This window comes from Coloeus monedula, assembly GCF_965178545.1.
Source record: "Coloeus monedula genome assembly, chromosome: 25".
NCBI lineage: Eukaryota > Metazoa > Chordata > Aves > Passeriformes > Corvidae > Coloeus > Coloeus monedula.
This window is the reverse complement of record NC_138805.1, coordinates 4,278,329-4,304,369: the sequence shown is the minus strand read 5'-3', so window position 1 is coordinate 4,304,369 and position 26,041 is coordinate 4,278,329. Positions and strand designations below refer to the sequence as shown.

Sequence of the window (26,041 nt, the reverse complement as noted above, 5' to 3'; positions counted from 1 at the left end):
GAGGTTTCAAGGTAATAACTGGGCCCTCACAATCATTGTTATCCATTTAAAAGACAGTTTCTGTGATGGTGAAGAGATGGAGGAAATAGCCCCAATCCTGCAACGGATCCAAAATGAAGTTTATTTTATTATTGTTGCCATTAGTCAGTTCCCAATCTGATAGGATTGTGTTAAGAAAAAGGGGAAAAGGCTGGAGGAGATGATGGGGCTGGTAATCACCCTTGCAGGATTTGTTGGGACCATTTGATGGGCTCATTAGAGACTTGGGGCCTCGTCTTGGCTCCCTCCAGAGCCTCCCTCCACTGTGGCTCTGCTCCTTGGGCAGGAAATCCATCTTGCACAAAGCAGGAGCTCAGCTCTTCTGCAGGAATCAGGAGAGACTCATGAATGATTCATAGGGAGGGATTGGGGGTAGCAGGGAAGGATGATAATAATATTCTCCATGTGTCAAAATATAACAATAATTTGACCAGCTCTAATTTTTAATAACCACTGGGTTTGGGAGCAGATGTGATGGATGAGCTGGAGCAAACCATGGTCTCCCAAGCTGGCTTTTCACTTCAGAGCACCAAGGCCACTCTCTGAAATATTAGAGCTGTATAAAACCTCTCAGGCTGTGGGAGGAAGGAGCAGAAAGCTGAAAAGGAAGGGACAAAGGGTCTGCTCTGTTTTCATAATTCCAATTAGAATAAGTGTTGGACATGATCTGTAATTGATCCTGGCTCAGAGTGGCGCTGGAGTGAGATTTTTATCTCTAAACCTCCAATCTCATGGAGTGAAGCCTTTCAGAAGGGTTTTTTTCCCCTTTAACCCTGCAGGGTGTTATCGTGAGCATGGAATGAGCTGAGAGGGGTGGCCAGGAGTGGGTGACAGGGAGGGGAGGTTTGGGGTCACAGTTTGCTGTCCCAGGCGTGGCCCAGGACATCTCTCCCGTGGGAAGAGGCAGGGGAGGATGATAAAGCAGCCCTGTTTCTCCAGGCAGGCTCTTCTGGCTGGGATAATGAAAAAGAATTGGATTTGTGAGGGCAGCTGACACAGCTGGCTGTCTCCAAGATGTTTTCATTGCTGTGCTAAGAAGTCTTTTACAGACTTGGAGAAGTGCTGGGAGCGTGGTGCTGCCTGAGGCTGCCAGCCCTGACTCCTCCCGTGACAGCAGCGAGAGTGAAGCCCCAGCAGAAACCCCCAGCAGGAATTCCAGGACCACCCACTGGAATACGAGACAGTGGGAAGGAGCCGTGGGAAAGAGCCTTGGCAAGGCCCCCTGCCCTCCCTTAAGTGTGTGCTTGGGCTTGCAAGTGTCAAACATCAATGCTGGCTTCAGCTCTTGCAGGTATCCTCATTAAGATGGTTGGAAGGAGGAGGACTTAACGATCTGAACCATGACTTCAATTAATCAGTATAAATGTTGCTTATTTATAACATAAACCCCAGCCTATGGATAACTCTGTTGTTTAATTAAGCTTATCACTGGGAAGCTGATCCCGTTCCTTGCTGCATTAATGTCACTAATTCAGGATCCCCCCTAAGAAGCTTCAGAACAGACTGCAGGGGATGTAATTCACTCCACTCACTCTGCTTTACAAGCCTGGCTGGGTCTGGAACGTCTCAATCCTCACCCAGTGCTGGTGCTGATTCCTCCCCAATCCCGGCTCTTCCATCATTCCTGACATCCCCGGGAGCCTGGAACAGCTTTTCCTTCGGGTTTGTTCAGCCTTGTTCACTAAGAGTTTTTATGTCTGCTTTAATTTGCTCTCTGCAGCTGAGCCTTTTCTGTGTCCTTGCTTTCCCCCCTTCCTTTCTTGCTCTTCCCTTGCCCTCTCCAGTGTCTGTGTGGTGTCTTCAAACTTTTCCAGATGCAGGAAAATCTGTAATGAGCTCCCAAGCTGAAAGCAAAAGCTGTTTGCCCAAAAGTTGTTTACCCACACTGGAGAGCCTTGCACTAGGAACCACAGAGATTGTCTGGGAAAACTTGGAGTAACTTTTTAAGGATTTTGTGGTTGTTTTTTCTGCTGGGCCAGAGGTTCTCCAGGCAATGTCTGACACCCCCCACTTAGGGGTGGTCTCCAGAGGATGCTGAGACAAATTGCTCTGAGCGAGGATGTTGCTGTGCATCACTTCACTCACTCAGGGCTCTGCATATCCCTTCTCTCAAAAAGCCATCTGAAAAACAAAGTGGAGCTGCTTTTTTTTTTGGTCCAAACAACCAGGAAAAGTATCCTGGGATTAGATGAATGAGCAGTGTGCTGCTAAGATGGATAGAAAGGCAGGGAAAACCACATCAGAGTCCAGGGAAAAGCAAATTACTGTTTTTCTTTCCCACCCAGAAGTCAGGGAAGAAGCCATCAGAGCAGAAGGATTGCAGTGGGCAGAGCAAACGAACAAGGGAAGGCAGGAGGGTGTTAAAGCAAACCCATTAAATCAGCTGAAGGCTGAGTGGCAAAAAAAGAAATAAATAGAGGCTGTGCAGATTGATCAATATTGGATCTGAAGGGCTTCCACATCTGCTGTGGCAGCTCCTTAGCATCTCATTCCAGCGTGACTCAGCAGCAAAAGGTGTTTGTTCAGGCAGGAAAGCACAGGGATGAAAACAGTCCCGAGGCACGGCAGGCGAGGGCTCGAGTGTCGTTTCATACCTGCATCAAACCCTTTGATGTGGTTTGAGACATCTGGATCCTCTTCAAGAGCGGTGAGGTTTCCAGTGTCACCTTTTCCCACCTTTATTCATCTTTTCAGCTTTCCTGTTGGAGCAACCTGGTTTAGTGGGAGGTGTCCCTGCCCGTGGATGGTGTCCCTGCCCATGGAGAGTGTCCCTGCCCATGGAAGGTTCCCTGTCCATGGAAGGTGTCCCTGTCCATGGAAGGTGTCCCTGTCCATGGAGAGTGTCCCTGTCCATGGAGAGTGTCCCTGCCCATGGAAAGTGTCCCTGTCCATGGAAAGTGTCCCTGTCCATGGATGGTGTCCCTGTCCATGGATGGTGTCCCTGCCCATGGAAAGTGTCCCTGTCCATGGATGGTGTCCCTGCCTGTGGATGGTGTCCCTGCCCATGGAAGGTGTCCCTGTCCATGGAGAGTGTCCCTGTCCATGGAAGGTGTCCCTGCCCATGGAAGGTGTCCCTGCCCATGGAAGGTGTCCCTGCCCATGGCAGGGGGGTGGAATTTGATGACCTCTAAGGTCCTTTCCAACCCAAAGGCTCCCAAGCATAGTTTGACTCTTCCATCCACATTCCGCCATGTGGCATTGACCTGTTTATCCACGTTCCTGCTTCCAGGGATTCCCACCTCCCAAAAGATCTGCTAACGGTGCTGACTTTGTGATGCCCTCAAATGCCTGAGGATCGAGGCACAAGTGTCAGGTTTTGGTGGTAGAAAGGCTGAGTCTCTAAACAAGGCTTTCTGAAGCCTCCTGGCACGTTAAATCTGTTTATTGGCCACGTGGTCCTGGAAAACCTTGAGGAGCCACTTTATCTCTTCACTCTTCATCCATCATGAGAGAATGAAAATCATTTCCCCTATCATTTGTCTGGCTCATATCTTTATAGGAATTGCCATATCTACATCCAGCATGGTGGGTCCTTGTCCTTGGGTCCATCTTTTAGAGATTTGTCACAGCAGCAGTGCCCAGGGATTTGTAACAGGAATAGAAGTGGTGCAAATTATCTCCAAACTCTCCATGTGAATGCAAGCAAACCCCCAGATCCCTCTGCAACATTTGCTCCCTTCTCACCTTGGCATTATGGGTACATCCAAGGCCGTTCGCTGTCTCTGTGTGTGGATTAATCACTGGGTGGGGGAAGCCAGGACCTGGCATTTCCCCCCTCCATCCTTGGGGCTGAGCTGTGCATCCCCTGCAGTGCACTGGGGTTTGCCAGCCTGGGAGGGATCAGGCACAGCTGTGATGCCCCTGAAGCAGGGAGGTGCTGGAAGGAGAGCAAATGCACTTTGAATGCTGAGGTATCTGGAAGGGTTCAGAGGAGAACAGTCACTGAAGCCCCACTTAATGGAAATTCAGTGGCTTTAGAGGGACCCTCAGTTCCGTAAATCCTCTACCCTGCTGTCTCATCCTCACCAGGATGAGAGGAAACAGCCTCGAGTTGCACCAGGGGAGGCCTGGATTAGATATTAGGAAAAATTTCTCCATGGAAAGGGCTGTCAAGCACTGGCACAGCTGCCCAGGGCGGTGGTGGAGTCACCATCCCTGGAAGTGTTCCAAAAACGCGTGGAGGTGGCACTTGAGGACAGGGTTTAGTGACCATGGTGGTGGCTTGATGATCTCAGAGGTCTTTTCCAACCTGTGATCAGAAGGAGGTTCAGGAGATGGTGCCCCCTGCAAGGCAAAGTGCCAGGTTTGGGAATATTTCTGTCCTTAAATCCCTGTCAGTCAGAAAATCCCAAAGTGTTGCAGATCTTTGTGTGTGCTGGAATAGCCACTGAAACTCGGCCACCTCTGGGGACGGAGCTCTGGGATTTTGTGGGGTTGTGGGTACAAAACACATTTATTGAGGGTGTTTTGTGGGGGGTCCTTTCCTGCCTCCCCATCCCACAGCAGGCTCTTCCCCCCACTCTGCTCTCCAGCCCCAGATCCCACAGCTCCATTACTCGTTGCCATCTCTCAAATCCATCATTAGAGCCATAAATCCTACTGGACTCTCCCATTTGTTTGTTGGCTTTTTTGTTGTTGTTTTTGTTTTGGAACTCAGGATTTCTCCCCATTGTTTCTTCTTTCCTCATTCTTTTTGCTTGCCTGGCAGTGGCACTTGGGGTTTCTGTGGTTATTTTTCTTAAATTTATACTCTCCACTGACTTAATTAAGTTCTTGCTCCTTTCTTGGTCTTGCCAAGTTTATTGGCCCCACCAGGGCTTCCCAGTGCTCTCTTCCTACAAAACCACAGCTGCTGCCAGTCACCTGAGACCACAAAAATGAGCAGAAAAACTTCCTCTGGAAGCTCAGCTTGACATTAAGGAAGCAAAAGACAGGCAGAGAAATGATCTTCCCAACCCAGGCCAGCGGTTTTAGGCTGGATTCCTAAGAAAAGAAGATTTAGGCATTTAGGGGATGTGGGTGGCCATGCAGAAGCTTGGATTTTTGGCAAACTCTGGTCCAGTTTGACAGATGGGGCTTTGCAGAGGTGCTGAAAATCTGGATTAGAGGGCAGTGCTGGGGGGAGCTCCTGCTGGGAACAAAGTTTCAGGGAAAACAGAAAAAAGCCATCCCATCACACCACATTCACCTGTGCAGAAACAAGCTCCTGGTGGCTGGAATTCCCTGGTTTTGGGGCTTTCTGGACATGCAGGAGAGCCCCTGGTGTTCATTCTTCCAGAGCCAAAATCCCATTCCCTACAGCAGCCCTGACCTTGCACCTCGGGAGGGTTCAATCCCTCATTCCTCCTCCTCCTCCTCCCTGCTTTTCTCTCCTCGTTTTTGGGAATTCTCTGGGCAGGTTTTTCAGGCCATGGAGTGGGACTTAACTGGTCACAATCCCAGTATTTAAATCCCCAGATCAGGACTTTCTCCACAGCTGCAGTGCCTCAAGTCTGGCTGTGGAAATCCACAGGAGTTTCCCTTTAAAATCAGTTTGCCACCCTGCTTTTTTACGAGAGGCTGGGCTCAGACCCCATGAGCCAGCTCTGGCTGGGACATTCCTACTCCAGACCCCCTTCTTTTCTTCCTATGCCCTTCTGCTCCTTTCTTCATGCTCAGGGTGTTTGCTGCTGCCTTGGAGTGCGATTTATGTTCCCAAAATCAGGTGAGATGAGGAGCCTGGCAAGGTTTTTCCCTGCCTGCCCCAGAGGGAGGATGTTTCTGGGATGCAGGGATGATCCCACTGAGGCTTTGCATCCCAGCATGACGGACAGGTCACCACCTTCCTTCTCAATTTTCCTGGAAACTCCAGGTGTGGGGGAATGTAATTCTGATTTGATGTACACAAAGCAGTTATTAAAGAAGATAAAAGAGAGATTGTGTTTCAGGCAGCAGGAACTAAAGCCCTCAGCTGTTTTTATCACGTCTCCCCTCCTGTCTCTCTCCCCCCTGAATTTGCTCTCTCTGGATAGCAGGAATGAGAGGGGAGCTCCATTTAAATGCAGATTTCCAGTGCTGGCCAAGAGCAATAAATAGCCCTCTGCTACCCCGACCAGACAAACATTATCAAGCCTCTTTGTGAAGGAGATTTTATGTTTTCAGATCTTCTTTTTTCCTTGATGAGATGCTCTTTCCTCACAGAGTAATAGCGTGTTGACGCCTTTTTATTTTATTTTTAAGCAGCACTTCAGAGATTATAATGGAAATACAATCCCACCTGTTTCTCCACTGGAGCTCCACTTGACATCCCTGTAATGAGGAACTGTGCAAATTTCCTCTCCTTTACTGTACTGACAGCCTGAAGGGTTGATACCTTATTCAGCCGAGCAGAAAAGCATAAAATAAGGCAATTTTGGCAACAATTTTGAATCCCCTGACCCTGCAGCCTCGTGGTCTTGGAGGTGGTTTGGAGTTCACGAAGTGGGGAGCAGGAGCAGTAGGTCTGGGGTGGTCCCTGGGGCATCTCCTGCTGTTCCTCAGCAGGACAGGGGTGTTTGAAGAACGAAATGTTTTCCTGGAGTGCTTTTGGGTTTCCTGGTTTGGAGAGGAAGGACTGGTTGGCTCCAGTGGCAGGTGCTGGATCTTTTGGGTGGCTGAACTGGGCTGGACTGGGATTAGAGCTCTTAATTTGATAAAGGGGGCATAGAGGATTTGAGGATTAGGGAATGGTGTGGCCAGCAGGAGCAAGGAAGTGAGGAGCCAACTGTGTCCAGTTGTGGGCTCCTCATGGAGTGAGGGACATGGAGGGGCTGGAGCATGTCCAGGGAAGGGTCTGGAGCCCCAGGAGCGGCTGAGGGAGCTGGGAAAGGGGCTCAGGCTGGAGCAAAGGAGGCTCAGGGGGGACCTTGTGGCTCTGCACAAGCCCCTGACAGGAGGGGGCAGCCGGGGGGGTCGGGCTCTGCTCGCAGGGAACAGGGACAGGAGGAGAGGGAACGGCCTCAGGCTGGGCCAGGGCAGGCTCAGGGTGGGCAGCAGCAGGAATTTCCTCATGGAAAGGGTTGTTAAATATTGGAATGGGATGCCCAGGGAGGTTTGGAGTGCCCATCCCTGGAGGTGTCCAGGGAAGGGCTGGAGGTGGCACTCAGTGCTCTGGTAGGGATTTGGCACAGGTTGGACTCGATGATCCCAGAGAACTTTTCCAACCTCAGTGGTTCTGTTGATGTGTTTACAGCATAAATCAGAAGAGGTTGTAGGTGTGATCTTAAGCTGTCATTTGGCATGTTTAGGAAATATTACAGGTACCTTTATATGTTCTTCACTTGGAGGGACAGCCTATGAACAGTGAAATATCCTGTTTACCAAGCCAGTGCTGTGTTAAATCTACATTTTCAAGAGATGCCTTGAGATGGAAATCGCGTTTCTGAGTATGACTTTACATTTCAAAGGTATAAAAAGCATCTGAGAAAATGTAAATAAATAAAAAAATGCCACGAACAGGGAAAGGTCAGCTGCACACAGTTTGTTGTATGATCCTGCCAGTAGCATCTGTTTGCTGTTACTGTTATAAAAATGTGACTTCATTAGATTTTGGATGAATCATGAGTTGGGGAGTGATGTTGTAGCTGCCTTGCAGTGGGATCAGCCTGTCAGGGCACATATGTTGGGAGTCTGGCTGGGGCAGGCGGTGCTCCAGGAGCCACATGGCCTTGGGGAATGGAGGATGGAGCCTTTCTGCTTCCTGAGCCCTGCTCGGGACCAGCTGAGGGTGGAGAGGATTGGATTTCTGAGCTGGCTGAGCTGGCTGGGGCACTGAGTCAGACGATGGCTGGGTCTCACCCAGCTCTGGGAGACAGCTGTCTGCAGCTCAGAGAGCACACAAGTGACAGCCCTGCCTGGCCCCTGGCCGCTTCTCTGGCACAGCTGAGCTGTTTGGGGTGAGAAATGAACGTCCTTCCTCCCCCTGGAGAAGTTTTTCCAGGGGAAGAGGCAGGAGGGGTTGAGCATCTGCTGTCACAGAGTGCTGTGCTCAGGGCTGGAATGGCTGTGGCCACATGGCCCCATCCTGGGTGGGCTCAGGGATGTGGGGCTTGGGGAAGCCACGGGGAGCTCCTTGTGCAGCCCTTGGCTCAGCAGAGAGCACCAATTCGTCCTTTCCTAGTTCCTGGCTCAGCAGAGAGCACCAATTTCTCCTGGTGCAGCCCCTGGCTCAGCAGAGAGCACAAATTCCTCCTTTCCCAGTCCCTGGCTCAGCAGAGAGCACAAATTCCTCCTTTCCCAGCCCCTGGCTCAGCAGAGAGCACCAATTCCTGCTCCTGTCTCCCGTCTCCCCATCCTGTCTGCTCATCCCCGAGGGCTGGGAAATCCCTGCAGGACAGTCACTGAAATCTGCTTTCTCAGAAGGCACCATCCCATCCCCTTGCATTTCTCTGGCTCCCAATTATACCTTTATTTTTTTTCTGCTTCTTGCTGTTGAATCATTCACTTTGAGGGCTGCCTTTGAAATCTGTGTCTGATGGAGATCTGCAGTGGAAGTCACTTGTTGCTTGCACCTTGATTGATTATTACCCAGCTCCTCCAAAGGGATGAACTCTCCTGGTTTTGGCACTTCTGGAGTGTGGATTTTGTGTTAATTGTATGGAAATCTGCACATATTGAGTAAAAAGCTGATTATTACGACATAAGGGATGTTTTTCTGTCAGGATTGGACCATCCCATGGGAAGAGATGTTCTTCCTGAGAAGAGCTCAGTCCTTGCTGGCTTCCCTCGACTCTCAGTGCCTGGGGAATCCTGAGCAGTGCTGAGGCAGGCGCTGCAGATCCAGGTGCTCCTGGCTCCCTGTGCAGTATTTTTCTCATCATTCATGGAGAAGCAGTCCAGACTGGAGACATTTATCACGATGGGGAAGATAGAAGTGATTTTTGAGGGCAACAAAGTTCAAAGACTTTGCTGTAAGTCTTCAGGATTAAAGATTTACTTGATGCATCTTCCCCTGTTTAATAGACAGGAAGAGATGAAAGGGAATTTCTATAAAGATTTTCGTTCATACTTAATGATGCCACTATTAGATGAGCTTTGGCACAGTGTCCTGAGCCATGAAGCTTTAAAACCAACCTTTTTTAAACATTAAATGACCTTTTTTCATCCTCTGGCTTTAATAAATAAAGATTAGTTCAGCCTCATTACCTCCCCAGTCCTGGGGGCTGGTTCAATATTTAGTTAAAGTAACCAGTCTCCCAAAATGAGCACATTTTGCTGGTTTCCTATCCCAAATCCCACAGGGAGACTGGAAGCTCTGCTGGAGTTTCATCTGGGTTCTAGGAATGCTGCTGCCACTTCCATCCTGGATCCAGGTTCTCCATCTGAATTCCTTATTTTCCAAAACTTGCACTTTCCCCTTCCTCTTGTATTTTCTCCCAAAGTTCAAATTTAACCAGAGCTGAGTAGGGAAAAGAGTTTGCTGTTGTTATTTTGGGTTTCTTCCCTTCTTCCCTTCTTCCCTTCTTCCCTTCTTCCCTTCTTCCCTTCTTCCCTTCTTCCCTTCTTCCCTTCTTCCCTTCTTCCCTTCTTCCCTACTTCCCTACTTCCCTACTTCCCTACTTCCCTACTTCCCTACTTCCCTACTTCCCTACTTCCCTTCACCTTTAAGGAAGTTTTCAAGATTCTCAAAAATAAGAACAGAAAATCCCATCCTGAATAGAGAGAGAGAAAAAAAAAAATCTTTGTGCGAACTTTTTTGCCTAGCTGGCTTGAGGAAATGATTCAAAATGCTTTGGTTTTGACTGTTTTTATACTTAAAAATAATTTAACTGTACGTCAGTGAAAGTGGATTCTGTTTGAAAGCTGCCAATTAGGAAAATACTTGAAAACATTCCCTAATTTAGTGATTTTGAAGCTTTAAATTAGAAACTAATGAATCTGAGAATGCTGACATCCACTCCCCCACCGCTGATCTTTAATTTCGCAGCATCAGCACCTGAGCAGGAGCTGCATTTGGTGATGTTCATCAGACTCAGCACTTGGATTTACCCTTCCCTGGGAGCAGGGCTGGAGGAAATGTTTTGTCAGTGAGAAACTTTCTCCTCTGCTTCTCTCCTGGAAAAGTGGAGTTTGCAGCAAATTGTTCTCCCAGCTTTGTTGTAATTAAAAGCAGTCACCAGTCATATTAATATCCTAAAACCCCGCTCCTGGCCTTGGAGGAAAGCACAACCCTTTTTGTTGCATAATGAGATTAGGATGAACTCAATTTAGCTCCCATAAAACTGGGAAAAGATAGGAAAAGAAGGAATTCTTGAGTGTTATCAGGATGTGAAGTAAAGCAGGCTGGTGTGGGCCATCTTTGGGCTTCCCCTGCTGGGGTTAGGGCAGGGCAGAGACACAGAGATGCTCTGCAGTTGTGCCAGGAGAGAAAAGATCCCACTGGGATGAGCAGGACAAGGCTGGGAAAAGAGCCCTGAGACGTGGTGCAAGCTGGGTGTTGAAATCGGGCTCTGTTTTGAGGTTTTTTGGTCAAAGCGAGTCTCAGGGGCAGGAAAGCCAAAGGAAAAGGAGCCTGGGCCCCAGCCAGGGGCGTCTGGGCCGTGTTGGAGACTCCGTGGTGGCAGTGAAGGGTGACAGGAGCAATGAGGAGCTCCCAGGCACAGCCCAGATCCCTCTGTGGATCCCTCAGTGCCACCTCCAGCACAACATCCCAGAGCTGCTCTAAGCCTGGTCCCAGTCAGCTCTGCCCTCCAAATCTGGGTGTCCTGCTCTTGGGACTCAGGGTATCCCTGCTGGGTTTTATTTCAGTTCTCAGCTCATTTTTGCTTTTCCCTACCAAAAAACCCACTGGGGTGCCAGCTCCTCATGAAATTCTGGCACGAATGCTCCACTCCTGAATCCTTTATGCCTTCCCTCAAGAAAACAAAAATAATACCCCTCCCCACCTCCCTCTGCCTCACACAGCTCTGAGTGGGCAGCCCCAGGAGCTGGGTTCAAGAGTCAAGTGCCTTCTGTTTGAAAAATATTTGTCTCTCCCCACCCACGGCTGCCCACGTGCTTCCTGAAATATTCCAGCTCTCAGCTCCCTTTCAATGCTTCCACAAAGGAACCATCCGGGGGTTTTTGGGGACGTTCTGCCTTTGTTGGGATGTGAGGCGGTGCCTGGATCTGCGTTTTTAGGGCTGGACAGCTGGATGTGCCTCTCTGGGAGCACCCAGCCCGTGTGGCAGTGGGTGCTGGGAGCCTGGCAGTGTGGGTGGCTGTGCTGCGCCATTCCAGCAGGTAAAACAGAGGCTGCTGCCGAGATTTCACCACCCACCTGTCTGGCAAGACCTGGGGAGTGGGAGAAGCAGCGGGAAAGGCCACGTGTGGGAAGGAGGATGCGCCATCGGGTGGTGACGGGAGCAGCAGCGGAGCTCCTGCAGGGATCAGGGAGCGTGGGCACGGCGAGGGGAGTGCGGATCCCAAGCCTAACCGGTGCCAACACCTTCTTCCCCCCACAGCTGCCATCCTGGATGACCCCATGGAGTGCAGCAGAGGGGAGAGGCTCTCCATCACCCTGGCCAAGAACCGCATCAACCGCGCGCCCGAGCGGGCGGGCAAGGCCAGGGTGGAGGTGGACATCTTTGAGCTGCTGCGGGACAGCGAGTACGAGACGGCAGAGACCAGTGAGTACCACCCCAGAGAGCCCAGCCCTCCTCCCTGCCGGCTCCCAGGAGGTGTCTGGCACACTGAACTTGTGATTTTGTGGCAGTCAAACGGGGACAGAGAGAAAAAAATTCTCTCTCAGTTCCTTTGCTCCTTGCAGAGAGCATTTTTCATTCGAGGTGAAATGAAATGTGCTGGTGTGAGCCCAGGCGTGCACTGAGAGGATCCCTGCCCCCAGTAAGCTTTGCCACCACTCAGTGGCTCGGGACAAATAATTTCCTTTAATCTGCCTGTCAATAAGCAGGGGTAATGCTGATCCTTTGTCGAGCATTTAATGGTGAGCAAGCAAGAGACTCTCGGGCAAGTTGGGTGCAATTAAGTTGTTTTTAAAACCCTGTGGAATCCTGTGTGTCAGCAAACATGACAGCTCTTCCCAGAGCTCAAGATTGGCAGTGGATTTATTTACACCAAGTGAAGTTTTTCAAGTGATGTCTGAAATCGTGGGGACGAAGAAGAGCTAATTTCGAAAGAGCAGCAGATTTCCCATGGCACTTCAAGGTCCCTTAATGAAACTGTTCTTTATTAGGGTTGTTCCTCTGGATGCCCAATGTGCCAGTGAATAAAAAAGAAATTGATGGTCACTGTCCCACAGTTTGAAAGAAACCCTAAAGGTCTGTGGTAGTGCTTTCCTGTAAGAGGGAAACCCTTTGGAACAGGAAATCCTCTTTATAGGATCATTGTCAAGCTGACCTTTAGAGTTCAAGAGAGGGCTATAATTTTTTAGTACCACTTGGCTCAAAAAAGCTGGAGGAATCCTTTTAAATAACAGGGTTTTTAGACTCGTTTCCCAGTGGCTCTGCATTCCACGACTGTGTGATTTGCAGGGTATCCCCAAAAAAGTGGGGCAGAGTGTTGTGGTTTGGGGCTGGCTGGCTTTTCCCGGAGTTTCGCTGCGTGTTGTGCACAGCCCTGCGCATCCCTGTGCCCAGCAGTGCTGAGGCTTCTCCAGGTGAGCTGGCAGAGCAGGCTCTGTGGGACCAGCACATGGCTCCTTCATTTCCTGAAGGAGCATTTGCATTATTTATAGCCATGTGCCGTTAATAAAGCGCGTCTCAGCGAGTACCTGGGCGCTATTTATAGAGCCTGTCACCCGGGAGCAGCCCAGATCAACCCCAGCTCAGCGACTCTTCCACCCAGCACTTCTCCACTGCTTTGGATCCCTCATTTTTTTTCAATATTCTCCTGGTCTTCCCCATCTCCATTGTGCACACCCTGTTGTCCCCTCCCTTGGCACAGCATTAGGGCAGATCCAGTGTCCCTGGCCAGACCTTGCGGAAGGGATGGGAATTGCCTGGATTGCACGGAATCACAGAATACCAGACTGGTGTGGCTTGGGAGGGACCTTAAAGCTCATCCAGCTCCACCCCAACCTGGCCTTGGGCACTTTCAGGGATCCAGGGGCAGCCACAGCTTCTCTGGGCACCCTGTGCCAGGGCCTTGCCACCCTCACAGGGAACAATTCCTTCTCGATATCCCATCTATCCCACCCCTCTGCCAGTTTGAAGCCATTCCCCCTTGTCCTGTCACTACATCCCTCCAAAAGTCTCTCCCCATCTTTCCCTTTCCCTCCCTTCAGCTGGAAGGGACAATGAGGTCATCCCAAAGCCTTTTCTTTTCCAAGCTGAACAATCCCAACTCTCTCAGCCTTTCCTCACAGCAGAGCTGCTCCATCCCTCTGATCATCTTGGTGGTCTCCTCTGGACTCGCTCCAAGCTCATTCCCAGTTTGCCCCTTAAAATATCCCAAATCTCCCTGCAAGACTCCCAGAAAATGAGAAAATGCCTCGTTTTCTCGTTTTCCTGAGCCTTCTTTGTCTTTGAAGGACCCAGCAGCATTTTTAGCTCCATTTTTGTTCCTTCCTCATAAATATCCTGTGTGTAGCAGCATTCCTGGCCTTTAATTTTGGGAAGGAGACTTGATTGCGGTGACCCCCGAGCTGCTGTAAGGATCAAGAAAGGGATTTCTGTCTTATTTCCAGCCTGTAACACTGCTCAGGAATTCTTCTCTTGGGAGGTTTCTCAAGGAGAAGAATATTAATTGGCTGAGAATGAAATATTATGCAAGAAATTGTTGATTTCAGCAAATTGTGTTTGGGGAGGAATTGGAAACGGGGCAGGTGAGGAAGAGGCATCTCCCATTTCCAGTTTTCACCTTGGGGCGAATTTCTTTGTTTTCTTTACTTGGATTTATAGAGTAGAAATTGGAGCAAATGGACTTGATTTTGGTGAATTTTGCAGTGTGTTATTTGCCTCTTCTTCAGAGCGGAAAAAATGTCTGGAAGCTTTTCTTAGAAAAGGAATAATCTGGATTCTGTATAGCTCCGCTATTAATGTCACTGGTGTTATTCTTGATTTATCCTGGTGGCAGAGGAAAATCAGATCCCCTAACTTAAATTTCAAGGCTTTCATGGCTTTCAAATGCTTCAATACATTGCTGGTATTTGTTATGACACACAATATTAATAAAAACTGTTGAGATGTTTTAACCTGTGACTGCAGAGCTGTTTACAGCTGTTTAATGCTGTTCTCACATTTCACACCCTTTGATTCACTCCGAAATATCACAGCTCCATGCTTAGCTGACACATCTAGGAATGCTGGGATTACACCATGTATTGCATATACAAGAGGAGGAAGAGATTTGGGGAGTTAGGTTTTTTCTTTGGGGATTTAGGGGTTGGGGTTTTTTGTATGTTTTGGTTTTTGTTGTTGTTTTGGGGGGGTTTTTTGTGGGGTTTTTTTGTTGCTTAGTTTGATTTTCTTCCTGTTTTTTGGTTTTTTTTCTGGAGCTGTTTTCCTCCCATTTTTCCTTCTGCCTGACTCAAGTGTTTTAATGTTAAAGAGCCCCAAAATCTCAATTGCTCCAGCAATAAAGTCTGAGTCAGTCCATCACATTCATGCCTGGTTTGCTATTCCAGCTTTAGATATGAATGAACACAAACTTTGGCTGTTCCTGGGTGATTTTAAGGAGGTTGCAGGGAGAGGTTATGGGCAGAGCCTTTTTTTTTTTTTTTGCTGTTACAAGGAAAGCCTGTTCCCTCTTTGTGTTTGATGTTCCAGCTCCTTTTGTGCAGCTCCAGAACGCCTTGTTTAATCATGTCTTGATCTAAACCACCTTGTTCCATTTGATGCCTGGGCAGGACAGATTTCCCTGCTTGTCACCCTGTCCCCTACGGCCTCGTGAGCCTTTGAAGCTCCTCTTTGTTGTGAATCCAGACACGCTGGGGCAGCTCAGGATCAAGAGCCAGCGAGCAGCTGGAGAGTTGCAGATTTTGATTTATCCACACCGGTATTTCAAAGTGCCCTTTCACAGGGCGTCCTCGTGTTGTTGTTACCTGTGCCACCACTTTTGTGGGGATTTCGTGTTTCAGCCTGCTCTGGTTATCGTGGAATCGTGGAATCACAGAGGGGTTGGGGTTGGAAGGGACCTTAAGGATCATTTTGTTTCACCCCTGCCGTGGGCGGGGACAACTTCCACTATCCCAGGTTATTCCAAGCCCTATCCAACCTGGCCTTGGAAACTTCCAGGGCATCCCCAACCTCTTCAGAGGTTGCAGGTTCCTGTCAGGAAGCCCAAGGGATGCTCCAGGAGCATCCCTAGAACCCCTTCTGTTTATGCACTTGGTGTTTTCTCTCTGAGAATCCCATGAGCAGTCCCTGTCTCTGGAGATCTCTGCTGTGTTTTGCAGGCAGGGAGCTGCTGAGGTAATTGCACACCTTCCCTGCTCATTTATTTGGAATTAGAGCCAGGAATCTTCTCTGCATTCTGTTGGAAACTCTTGGCTCGGGTTATCTCTGTGCACTGAAAGAGATGCTATGTTCTGCCCCTCTCTCTGGAGGGAGCTTTCAGCCCTGCTTTGAAGAGGATAAATTTGGATAAATGTTTTCCAGGTGCCCTGGCCTCTCGGGAAGTGAAAGACAGACTCTGCCCATGTCTGAGGGGATGTACATCCATTTATCATCAGAGCTACTCATTTGTTGTGCTTTTTCACGTTCAAAAATAAGTTTGCAGTTCTGCCTGGCTTTAAAAAATACCTTGCTGCGTTCCAAGTGTCCAAACCTGGACTTAATTCCCAAATATATTCATGGAAACAGTTGGACACAGCCTTGCTGTGTGAAAGGAGGGTCACTGTGCCCTGAACACACACCTGATCCAGGATGGTCAGTGGTGCCCATGGTAAAGAGGTTCGTAAAGTGATGCCTCTTCATTGTCCAGCATTTCCTGAGACCCTGAGTTCTAAACAACATCAAAATTGGGACAGAAACCCAGAGCTGGTGGAGCCTGCAGCACTCACAAAGTGCCCTGCACAGCCCACAGCTCTGGTGGTGCCCAGGTGCTGGAGTATGAAGGGATTTGAGTGGCAGGGGCTCTGTAATTGTCCATAGTTACGGTCCCTGTCATTATCATGGATGGATTTGGGATACAGGACCAACATTTCCTCATCCCTGAATGCCCACGGCAGTAGCAAGGTCGAGCCTTTTCTTCCTGTGAAGACCTGACAGCATCAGGTAACGCTCTGAAATAGGAAATGTGCTTGGATTACAGAAGGAGCTTTCCAAATGTGGTCAAAACCTTTGCCTCAGGCACCTCCACTTTGTTTCCATTCATTTTCCTTCATTTTTGTGGATGTTTCCCCCTGGTAGTGACAAGCCAGGTCTTTTTCTTCCTCCATTGTTGCTCCTCCGTTGCTATGGCTACCTAACCCACTTTTTGTCCCTGCTACCAGGCACGAGGAGCAAAGCACTCACCAAACTTTCCCGTCAAAATTTTCCCCAGGAACTTTTTCCTGGTGACCTGTGGATAAGGGAGGGCTTGGAGCAGCTCCTTCCTCCTGGATGCTGAATGGCAGAGCTGAGAGGGACTGGTGAGTGCTGCTGAGGCAGCAGGCGAGGCTTTCAAACCGCTGCTGCTCTTTATTTAAAAGGATCTTCTGGAGAGGTGTAAGTGGCTGTAAATTTTTTAAGCACGGAGGAGAAGCAAGCCCTGGATTTCCTTTGAAGATGCTGCAGAAAAATATCTCTCATTCTGGAGGAGATTGAGTTGTTGGAGGGCGAGGGAGCTCAGAAAGAAGGAAAACCCAAGAGGAGATGTTTGCATTTCATGAGCACTTTCTGTAAGAAGTTGGAGCAATCAGTGGGGACTGGGGAGGATAAGGAGTTTTTTCTTCAAAGGAGAAGTAAAACCAATTCCCCAGAGTGAAAAACTAAATGACATTTGGGCCTCTTCTTCCAGATGTGAGGCTGTCTTGAGGAGTCTAAGGCCGGAGATGAGAGAATCACAGAATGGTTTGGATTGGCAGGAACCTTAAAGATTCCATTCCCTGCCATGGGCAGGGACACCTTCCACTATCCCAGGGTGCTCCAAGCCCTGTCCAACCTGGCCTGGGACACTTCCAGGGATCCAGGAGCAGCCACAGCTTCTCTGGGAAAACTTGGACTTGGACATGTTCACTTCCCAAACCCCACACTCAACCCCACACTCGCTGTTCTAAACCCACCCCAAGCACGGTGTAAGCTTTCATTTCACTTCCAGCCTTGATTTAAAGACTCAAAGTTGCTAAAAAAACCTGCTCTGATCTGTAGCTCAGCAGTTTTGATGATGAATTCACTCTACTACCAAAAAAACCCCACGTTCGGATTTGAATTTTTCCTGCTTGGGTAACTCTTCACAGCTCTTCACAACCCTCACAGGAGCTGGTCTGAGGTGCAAGCCAGGGGAGGAGGCAGGTTTGATACTGAAGAGCCCCAGTCTTTAAAATCTCAGCTTTGTGATGCAGTGGTTTGGTTTTCACACACAAAAATGCTGTGAGCCAGAACTGAGAAGAGTTCTGGTGCCTCTTTTCTCCCTTTGGTGCCTCCTTCCTCCCCTTCAGTATCCAATTTCTTCTGAAAGATTCCAGTTGAGCAAATGTGGCTTTTTCTGGGGAAAAAGCTGGGTGTGTGAGGTTGCTGAGGCAGCTCTGGCTTTGCAGAAGGAGCCATGGCCAGCACAGGAGGATTTTGGAGCTCAGGGATTGAGGCATGAGGGGCTCTCACCTTTTGTTCATGAGGTTTTTCCTGCTCTGCTGGAAGGGTTCTGAATGCTGCAGGGGATGGGGATGGCAGCAGGGAGGTGACACCAGCTGGGCTGCTCCTGGGAGTGCGGTTCAGCTGGATTTGTGCTGTGAATTAAAAGGCCAAAAAAAGGTTGCAGTTTAACCCGGGGAGAGATTTAACTTGTTCAGTTTGTCAGGTGTTTTTTATGGCTCCGCTAACCTTGGTGGCGTGGAGCCAGAAGATTTAACTCCTGCCAGGGAAAAAATAACACAAAACAAATGAAAACCAGCAAAGCAATCCTTATTTTCACACTGAGTTCTGCAGAGATGAGGGGAGAAATTCCTACAAGTCTGTTTGGTGCTTTGAAGCCAGGTCACTGCTGTGTGTAGCATCTTCCATAAAGTTCAGTTCATGTTTTAACCTGGGGACAGAAAGGGGTGGTACAAGGCAGTCAGAGAGGAGGATACTGGGATGTGAGGGGCATTTAGGTGGGGTTTTAAAAGGCTGGGGAAAGATGGAGAGTGCCACAGGCAGGGTGACAGTGCTTCAGGGGGCGTGAGGGGATTTTGGGGATGGAAATGGCCGAGAGGATGTTGTGTGAAGGAGATGATGCCGTGTCCTCCTTGCTGAGGTGCAGCAGGCACTGTAAGCACGACTGTCTGCTGGAAGTTGGGATAAATTCTGACGCTTGTTCCCTCTCTCTGGTGCCCACAGTGTGCCAGATTCTCCCCAAAGGTGTGGTGGGAGTCCTGGGACCTTCCTCCAGCCCAGCCTCCAGCTCGATTATCAGCAACATCTGTGGGGAGAAGGAGGTAAGTGGAGAGGTTCCCCTCTGATGGTCAGAGTGGACAGCGTGGTTATCACCCCTCCTCCTAATGCACAACTTTTGAAATGTCTTCCTTTTCCCTTTCCTCCCTCTTTCTGCCTCCCTTTTCCTCTCTGCATCCCCTTTGGCTCCGACTCCCCTCACATCCATCACCAACACAGCCACGTCCCCACTGACTGAGGGGTGCAAACCCCAAAGCTTGCCCTGCTGGATGCAAATCCACAGCCCCTGCTGTGACATGACTGTGCACGTACTTGGGAGCTTTATGTTTGCTGCTCTTCCACCCAATTCAACCCCTTTTTTCATCTGTGTCCAGACTATGTGCTGGATTTAATATTTTATAGGCCTCGAACCATCCTACACTGATCTGGCTCTGCACACGGGGGAAGAAATTGAGTTCTCTTCTCATAGTTCATCCCTTTAAAGCCAGATAACATCTCTCAGCCATTTAGTGGCTCTCTCTGGAGCCCAGCCTCTGAGGAGAGGAGGCTGGGACTGAGCACTGTAAATAATTTGCATTCACAAATGAGTGCTGTTCATTGTTCCTGGAGTGTTGAGGAGAGGGAAGGGATCTTTCAGCCCTAATGCACCGGGCTGCAGCAGGAGGGGGTATTTTGTAGTGTTTCCTCCTGCTAAATATCATGGACATGTGCTCCATCCCAGGAAAGGCAACTCTGCAAGTGTTTTTCCTCTGAAATTCAGATTCAATCCAAGCCTTTGATCTGAGGCTTCTGATGTATTTTTCTCTTCAGAAAGGAGAGGTGAGTGCTGGTGTGCTCCGGAGGTGTTTGATTCTCTCAGCTGCCCTCCAAGCGGTGTAAACCTGCAGTAACTCCCTGGGATTTACATCCCAGCAGCATCAGCTGGTGCCACCGTGTCAAACATGGCACAGAGCCCAGCCAGAGCCCCCTGTGCCCACAGCCAGCCCTCAGGGAAAGGGAGCAGTGTCCCCAGGCAACCACCGAGCACCAGGTGGAGGGACTGATGTTCACTGGGGGGATGAATCTGTCCTGTGATACCTCTCCTGTGCCTTTGGCCCAAAGAATCCCTTCCCACCTGTCCAGAAAGGGGAGTTGCACTGGGACAGAGCTCTTGGAAAGGAGAGGAGGGCTCTGGGGCTGGAGGCAGGGGATGAACAGGGCTGTGCTCAGCTCTGGGAGCTGATGTGATGGTGGATTCCTCCTCCCTCTGTCTGCACCTCTCTCTGAGTCCCAGGCTGGGTCTGGATGACTCCCAGGAGTGATCAGGATGCTGCCAGGAGCTGCCCTGTCTGCTCTGCTTAGAGGAATCCACTTTCCCCTCCCTGGGTGAGGGCTGCAGGCTGGAATCAAGGCAGATAGCAGCTTATTACTCCTTAACTTCCCCTTGCTAACCAGCAGCTTCTGCTGTCAGTGAAGCAGCCATCACAGGCTGCTAATCGGCTTTCCCAGGAGCAGAGGGGTGGGAGGCAGGGGCTGATGGCTTCGGAAGGACTGATAACAGAGGGAGAGAGAACCTGACATGCGGCTAACGAAGCCGTGGCAGATGTTTCCCTTTCTTCAACTTCTGTTTCTTCCAAAATAATTCACCTGGCAGAAGGGAAACAAGAGGCTCTTTATCTGGCTGAGCCCGCAGTGTCTGGGCTCGATCTGTGTGTCTGCCCACCCATTCCATGCACACTGGATGTGTAGCAGAGCTACCTCGGAGGGAGCCCTGAGGCTTCCCAGCTCCCGAAATTCCCTGCAGAGCAGCATCCTGCTCCAGCTGCTGCTCTGCTGGATCAATGACAGGCCCAGCATGGCCAGCACTGGTGGTTCCAGCCCTGTCTGGCTGCCTGCTGATCAGAAATGCCCAAAGCTCCTGGTTGCTGCGGCTGTTCCTCCCCTGCCCATCCTTGCCAGCGCGGGGTCATCCTGTTCTTGCCTTCATCTCTGCTAATTAATTACCTGGTGGCACCTCTGTGCAGCAGGCAGGGCTGGATTCACAGCACTGGATGATCCCCTGTGTCCTTCCCTGCCTGCCAGCCCCGAATGAAGGCTGGGCCCGGCCACAATTAGTGCCCCAGCTAATCAGGTTGAACTCACACGGAAGGTTTCCTGGGCTGTAATCACAGCCCCTGTTGCCTTTCGCTGAGTGGCTCAGCAAGACTTTTCCTGATCCACTCCTTCCCGTGGCTTTTCGTGGCTGTGATAATTATTTTCCTCTGCTGCTGCACAAGTCCCACCCTCCCCTCTTGACTCCAGTGGTGTTTCTGCAGTTTTATTGGGATATTCCACTTTCTGCCTGCTGTGCACTTCACACCACAGGCCCTTTATCGCAGATTTACTTGTTTTTATTTCTACTTCCTCTTTAATGATATTTTCTTTCCTCCTCCCCACGTTCAGGTTCCTCACTTCAAAGTGGCTCCGGAGGAGTTCCTGAAGCTGCAGCTCCAGAGGTTCACCACCCTCAACCTCCACCCCAGTAATACCGACATCAGCGTGGCCGTGGCAGGAATCCTGAATTTCTTTAACTGCACCACTGCCTGCCTCATCTGTGCCAAAGCTGAATGTAAGTCTTTGCCAGGCTGGGTTTGCCTGCCCCTCTGCTTCACCTCCTTCTTGTTTGGTGCTTGCTGGAGAAGGTCCCAGGTCCCCTCATGTCTCTGGTCAGAGCAGCTTTTTCCACTCCAGAGCAGTTTCTCCACCCTGGTGCCCCATGGAGGTGTTTCTCAGAGGAGGAAAGGGCATGGGAAGAGATTCTCCTGCCTTCTGTTTGACCATCTGAAGAGCGTTTTGCTTCCACAGATGGGGCTTTGAATAAGAAAAATCAAAACTTTAATAAAGGCTTAGGAGGATTATTTTTAGGCGAGTAAAGCACTTTGAAATATGTCTTGCCCAAAGGCACATGCAGTTTGTGGCCTAAAACCAGGATTTGATTAATAGTCACCACAATGCACTCTGCAGCCACACACGTGCTGGTGATGGTGCATCTGGACACTGGAGTTCCCACCTTGGCGGGGCCACCTCCACCTCGGCAGGGCCACCTCCACCTCGGCAGGGCCAAATCCACCTCGGCAGGGCCAAATCCACCTCGGCGGGGCCACCTCCACCTCGGCGGGGCCACCTCCACCTCGGCGGGGCCACCTCCACCTCGGCGGGGCCACCTCCACCTCGGCGGGGCCACCTCCAGCTCGGCAGGGCCACCTCCAGCTCGGCAGGGCCACCTCCAGCTCGGCAGGGCCACCTCCAGCTTGTCAGGGCCACCTCCAGCTCGGCAGGGCCACCTCCACCTCAGCAGGGCTCCTGGTGTGGCAGGAGCAGGCTCTGCATCCCGGTGCTTGGAGCAAAGCGTGTCCTGTTCTTCCTGAGGACACTGTGCAGCAAATGTGGGGTGGCCCTACAAATTCTGCCTTTATTGTCCTGTGCCAGATCCATCAGCTCTGGAGTTTGCCAGGCAAACCAGCCTGGAAGAGGGGCTTTGGAGAGGCCATGGGTGCAGGGAGAGCTTTGGGAATGCTGTTCTCTGACTGGGCCGGGTGGAGGAAAGGCAGATCATTCCCAGTTAGCCCTGGGCAAATGTCCAGCAGCAGCTGGGTGAGCAGGGCAGTGCTGTGGGGGATTCCTGCTCGGGGACACAAGGAACAGGAGTGTCTTTGCCTTTCCTCTGTGCTTTCTGTGCCCTGAGGACAGCGGGCACTCAGCTGAGGTAAGTCAGTAAATCACCTTCAGTGAGCGTGCCCACATTTACCCCAGGAAAGGGCCTCGCTCAAAATGATGCAATTAAAATCATGCAAATGGTCTCCCACATTACTCCCAGTGCTGGAATTTTTCATTGTCTAACCTTAACCTTAAGCAAGAAGGGAAGCAAAGATAATTAGGTTTTCTCAGCTGCCATGCAGGAGGCTCAGGGCTCTGCTGCCAGGAGCTCACAGGGCTCTGCACCCCTGCCCTGCTCCCCACTCCTGGGCCAGGTGTCTCCCGCTGGGATTACCATGATTAATATGATTTTCATTTAGCTGGATCAAACCCTCTTACCCAAAGCAATTCAATTTATTTCACTCCAGTGCTGCTGCATAACTCAATATTTAGGGTGTGCTGAGTCCTTCCCAGAGCCAGGGAAGCAGTGGGGCAGGAGCCTTTCATCCATCCTGCTCTTTGTGCTCAGCAAGGACCTGATCGGAGCCAGGCTCAAAGCCCAACATACCCTGACTGTAACAGAGCACAGACAAGGCTTAATTGAGCTTCATGTAGGAGCACAAACCCTGATTTTCCCTCAGGACATGCACTGCTCCTAAGAATGGTCCTTAAACAACTAACTGGAGGCATTTCAGGCTTTTGGAAGGTTCCCTTGAGGCAGCTGAGGGGAGCACACAAGCTGCCTGCTCATCAGTGAGGAAATGCTGTTTTGAGGGATGTTGCTATTTAGATCCCAGGAGGGGAAGTTGGTGCTCCTTTGGTTTAAGTGCAAGGCTGTGTGATGGGACCCCTGGGCCCTACCCTGCCACACTCATCCTGTCACATCCTTCCTCCGGGGACTGACTGTGATTTCCCCTGGCAGAAGCAGAAAATGACCCTTAAAGCCAAAGAACTTGGGCCAGCCTAAAGTTTAATGCCGTGGGGAATGTAAAATGTAATGCCATGAATAGAGTGGGATTTGTGTGACTCAGTTTGGTGAATAGAATAAGATTATCTGACTCAGTTTCTCTGTGATGTTCAAAAATTGACTGGTTTGGGCACTGCTCTGGAAGGTTTTGTGTGGTTCCACAGAAACTTTAACCCAAAAAGGCAAATAGAGGAGTGCATAGACTTGTTAGGAGCATCTCTGTTTGTCAGAGGGGAGGGAATAATACCCAGGGCTTGAGAAGGGAGAGCAGGACACTGAGGTCCAAGGCTGTGCATGTCCTTGATCCTTTAAACATTTTTTTTAAGTTCAAACACCCAGGGAAATGTTTGAAGCAATGGTGTTGGGATTAAAAGCAAGGCTGGATGATGGGAATGTTCTCTTCCCAGCCATCCATGTCAAGGACTGCAGCCATCAGCAGCACTGCAGGTCCTCCATCAGCAGAGCCTCGCGGGCAGGAGCAATAAACAGGGATGTGGCACTCCAGGAGAGCTCCAGCTCCTGCCTTTGCTGCTTCCCAGGAAGCAGCTCTAGTGCTGAGAGCTCGGTGTTGGGCTGCTCCTGCCAGCTTCGGATGTTTGCGTAAGGAAAAATAAAATAATCAAGGTCAGGACTTGCCCCAGGCCAGCCTGAACCTCTCTCAGAGCTCCCCACGGGAGTGTTCAAGCAGCAGGTGCCTGGTGCAGCCTCTCTGTCCTCACTGTAGTACTTCAAAGGTGCCAGGAGGAGTCTGCAAGCCTTTGCTGGTGTTCACGTCCCTCTGAAGTCCCAGTCTGGCAGCAGAGTCTCACATCCTCCCGGCATCAAACAAAGGGGAATCTCTGAACACAATAGAGACTTCCCTGCACACAGCAAGAGCAGCTGCAAGCAGAAGGCTTGATGAGGCTACAGGTAGGATCTAACGTGCTGGAAATGATAATTTCCTCGAGCTGGAGATCAAATGATCCCTTTTTTTTTTTTTTTTTCTCCTGGTTCCACTTCTTCCTCTCTGTGCCTGATGAGCTTTAGAAAAATTTTCACAGCAGCAGAGATGAGCTGCAAGTAAACTTGGTAGTGTCAGGGCTGTAACTTGCAGCGACCTGTCTGGTCCCCTGCAGTTGTGGAATGAGGTGAAAATAAACCTTTCCACATCCTCAAGGGTCAAATGAAGGGCTTAGGTAAAATTTACTGTTCACTTGGGCTAGAACACAAAAGAAGAATTCAGGTGAGGTCCTTGTGTGCTGTAAGCAGAGTGAATTCTCTGCCTGGTGAGGAAGAAAAAGCTGGTGTGACCCAGAAAAGTCCTGGCACAGCTGTTTCTGTAACCCCTTGCTGTGTTCCTGCCTGTACCCAGAGGAAAGGTGAGAGGCAAGAGCATTGTCAGGAGCTCAGAGCAAACTCAGAGTGCTTTAAAGCTCTGGCTGTGAACGAGAGGCTCCTCATCTGGGGTGTGTCCCCTTTCCTGCACTGCTTTGTTACCTTGTGAAGTGCTGGGAGTCCTTGAGAGCAGCGCTCCAGCACTGACCCCATCCCGCCGTGTCCCTTCCCTGCCTCCTGCCCTGCTGGGGAACGAGAGGATTTGTGCAGCCAAAAATAAGTCAGGTTGAGAGTAAAACTGTGACTTGAGGGTTAATTTGCCTCTCTACCAGCTGGGATGTGATCCTGCTGGTAGTTCTGTTTTTCCAGCTCAGCTTTCCCCGCTCTTTTGGGGTTGTCCTCCTGTAGGGCTGGGCTGTGTGGCTGTGCTGGCTGCGTGTGCCTTGCTGATGATTACATCTGCTGGTCCCTCTGGTCAATCAAACTTGACAGGAGGTTATTTCTTGATGAAACTCAGCAGCTGGAGAGAAGAGGGGCTCTATCAAAGCTGCTTTCTTGACTAACAAAATCTGCAGCCGGAGTTTTGACATCTTATTAGGCTTCAAGGCAGCTGTGTTGGAAGGAGCCCTTGATGTGCCCATCCTTATTTTTGTCACAATTTCTTAATGTTGTATTTTTGCAGTGACTCTCACCAGAGCTTCCCATCCCCTTGGAAGACAGAGCAGCTTCCTATCAGAGCGCTCCAAGATCTCCAAAAAAGCTGCGCCTTCCTGGGCACTTAATTTGGGAGCTGGAAATGCAAAGGCTGAGGGGGAGGAATAATCCTCCAATAGCCAGAACAATCCCACATGCAGGGAGATAATGGAGACCTTGTCTGGACCATGTACTGATGGTTTTATGTCTTCCCAAGAGGAGTTTGGGGCCACTTCCTTTTCCTGGAGAAGAGCTGGAGCAGCTCTGTCATTTCTCATTCCCTGCAGGGCCCAGAATTGAGTCCCAAATCCTTTCCTTTCCTCTCTCTTTTTCTGGGGAACAGCTGGAGCAGCTCCATCATTTCTCATTCCCTGCTGGGCCAAGCGCTGAGCCCCAAATCCTTTCCTTTGCAGCGCACAGACCCAGAACTTCAGGAATGCATTCTGCCATGGATGACTGTGTTCCATGGGAGAACCAAGCCTCAAATTTAAAGGGATCTGTGTTTTTTCTCTCCGAAGGCCTTTTAAACCTGGAGAAGCTGCTGCGGCAGTTCCTCATTTCCAAGGACACGCTGTCGGTGCGGATGCTGGATGACAGCCGGGATCCCACCCCTCTCCTGAAGGAGATCCGAGATGACAAGACAGCCACCATCATTGTGCATGCCAACGCCTCCATGTCCCACACCATCCTGCAGAAGGTGAGCGTCCATCCCCTGCTCCCCCAGCCACGTCCTGTGTGATGATGGAGTGTGAGAAGTCCTGCAGCAGCGCTGGGAATGCTCTCTGCCCAGAGGGGAATTGCCACTGATGGAGTTTCCAGGGCTGGATGTGTGGGAGTGATGGTTTAATTGCTCTGAGTGGATGTGTTTGCTCTCCACAAGTGGTGCGTGCGGATGTTGCCATCAAAG

The 26,041-nt window shown here is 50.2% G+C and overlaps 1 protein-coding gene across 1 annotated transcript in view; it reads left to right on the top strand.

Annotated features, from left to right (window-relative positions):
* Nucleotides 1-26,041, top strand: part of GRIK4 (glutamate ionotropic receptor kainate type subunit 4) — a gene marked incomplete at its 3' end in the record, with an annotated part of 114,946 nt that overhangs the window by 36,700 nt on the left and 52,205 nt on the right. The window contains exons 2-5 of the mRNA XM_082297104.1: nt 11,499-11,663; nt 18,453-18,550; nt 20,928-21,093; nt 25,653-25,831. Coding sequence (XP_082153230.1) covers nt 11,499-11,663; nt 18,453-18,550; nt 20,928-21,093; nt 25,653-25,831 — 608 coding nt within the window. The remainder of the gene's footprint in view (nt 1-11,498; nt 11,664-18,452; nt 18,551-20,927; nt 21,094-25,652; nt 25,832-26,041) is intronic.